Source organism: Myotis brandtii, unplaced genomic scaffold, assembly GCF_000412655.1.
Source record: "Myotis brandtii unplaced genomic scaffold, ASM41265v1 scaffold178, whole genome shotgun sequence".
In the NCBI taxonomy this organism is placed as follows: domain Eukaryota; kingdom Metazoa; phylum Chordata; class Mammalia; order Chiroptera; family Vespertilionidae; genus Myotis; species Myotis brandtii.
Genome location: NW_005356599.1, coordinates 183,432 through 185,158, shown reverse-complemented (window position 1 = coordinate 185,158; position 1,727 = coordinate 183,432). Strand labels below are relative to the sequence as shown.

The 1,727-nt window shown below is 64.6% G+C and overlaps 1 protein-coding gene across 8 annotated transcripts in view; it reads left to right on the top strand.

Annotated features, from left to right (window-relative positions):
* DMPK (dystrophia myotonica-protein kinase) overlaps positions 1-1,141 on the top strand; it is an 11,615-nt gene extending 10,474 nt beyond the window's left edge. For 2 of the 8 annotated variants that reach the window (XM_014537384.1, XM_014537383.1), the window contains exon 15: positions 252-1,141. In XM_014537384.1, the coding sequence (XP_014392870.1) occupies positions 252-408 (157 nt within the window). In that variant the 3' untranslated portion in view covers positions 409-1,141. Of the gene's footprint in view, positions 1-245 lie in introns of all 8 variants that reach the window. The other 6 variants (XM_005863419.2, XM_005863418.2, XM_014537387.1 and 3 more) reach the window with 4 other exon arrangements.
* The last annotated feature ends 586 nt before the right edge of the window (positions 1,142-1,727 follow it).

Here is a 1,727-nt window from a genome sequence, read left to right as displayed (position 1 = left end):
TTAGCTGCTCCTCTATGAGGCTGGGCTTCTGCGGGAGGGAGGGTGCTTTGGAAGCCAATCAACGCAGCCGCTAGAAAAAGCAGCCAATGACGAGTTCAGACAAGACTAGAGGCTTGCAAGCCGACCAACCACAGCTGCCCGAGTTGTTGGGGGCGGGAAGAACGAGGACCCATCTATGAGCGGGGGCGGGGCGAGTCCCAGCAACCAATCAAGTATCCGTTTACACCGGTGCTGATCCCGCCCTCTCCTCCGCAGGTCCCTAAGCCTGGCCTATCGGAGGCGCGTCCCCTGTTCCTGTTCGCCGCTGCTCTGGCTGGTACCGCCACCCTGGGCTGCACTGGGTTGGTGGCCTGCGCAGGCCATTCCGCCCGGGTCTGGCGCCGCCCAGGAGCCGTCTTCGTCCCCTGAACTTTAGAGCCCCGGCCCGTCCTCCACTCGGGCCCCGCGGGAGGGTTGGGTGACGCGCGCTCGGCCCAGAAGCCACTCACATCGCCTCCCGGCTCACCGCTCCAAGTGTGCGCCTCCACCCCAGCTGCAGCCTTGTGATCCGGCCCGCCCCCTGGCGGCCGGGGAGGGAGGAGCCGGGCCCGAGGCCGGAGCGCGGGGCTCACAGGCGCCTGTAACCCGAAGTGGTGCTGTGGGTGGAAGGCGGACCACTTCCTCCAGCCTGCGTGAGGCCACGACGTGGATCGGCAAACTGCGATCGAGAAAAGGCAGCAGGGCCAGAGCTCAGCCATCTGTTTTTCACCCTCCACGCACCCCACCCACATCGGCTCGAAAACCACCAACCCTTGTGCATGAAGCCCTGCTCGCTCGTTCTCTGCGAGAGAATGTCTAGCGCGAGCCCCGCTGCTCTCGGGAACCGTTCGCTTGTATTAGCCCCGCTTTTTCGGGGCCTCCCGCGCCCTCCTCACGTGCGCTGCTCTCGGAGCCTCTGCCGGCTCCTCCCGCCTCGGCGGTTTGGGTATTTATTGACCTGTCCCCCGACCAGCTGAAGGCTCCAGGACCCTAGCACCCTAATCCACGTTTTGGATGCACTGAAACCCCGACCTTCCTCGGTATTTATTGTCTCTCCCCACCTAGGAACCCCACCCCCGACCCTTGTGAATAAAAGGCTCCCTTGTCTGCCCCAAGCTCTGAACTCCGCGGTGTCTGCTGTTTGCGTTGCTGGAAAGAGGTTGCTCGGTGGGCCAATCAGAAGGCGAGCGGAAGTGGCCAATGGCCTGTCGGGGACTAGCCGAGGCGGACGAATCAGGGACGTGGGTGGACATTCGGGGGCGTGGCCTCAGAAATTAACCAATAGGAAGAGGCAAACGGGCAACCCACCCCCAAGACACCGCCCGTTGTCCAGCTGTGGCCCAGCTGTGCCACCGGCTCGCGGGGAAGAAGTGGGCAGCCCCCGCCGCGCGCGCGCGCGTCCATCCTCCTCCTACTGCGCGTGCGCGGGCCACGCGCATCCGTTCCAGGGACTTAACGCTCCAGAAAAGTTACAGCAAACTTTCTAGCCTGTTTCGCCCGCCCCTTCTCCGTGCCAGACCCGCCCCCCTGTGGAGCCGGGAATTCCGAGGGGCGGAGCGCAGGCCGAGATGGGGAGTGTGGGGGCATTCAGAGGACCCTGGAGACGAAGGCGTGCAGAAGCTCAGTCTTGGGGCGGAGGTGGCTTCGCGCCCTTAGCCCTCCCGGACGGCCCGTTACCTTCTCCGTTGTCCCGATGGGAAACTGAGGCC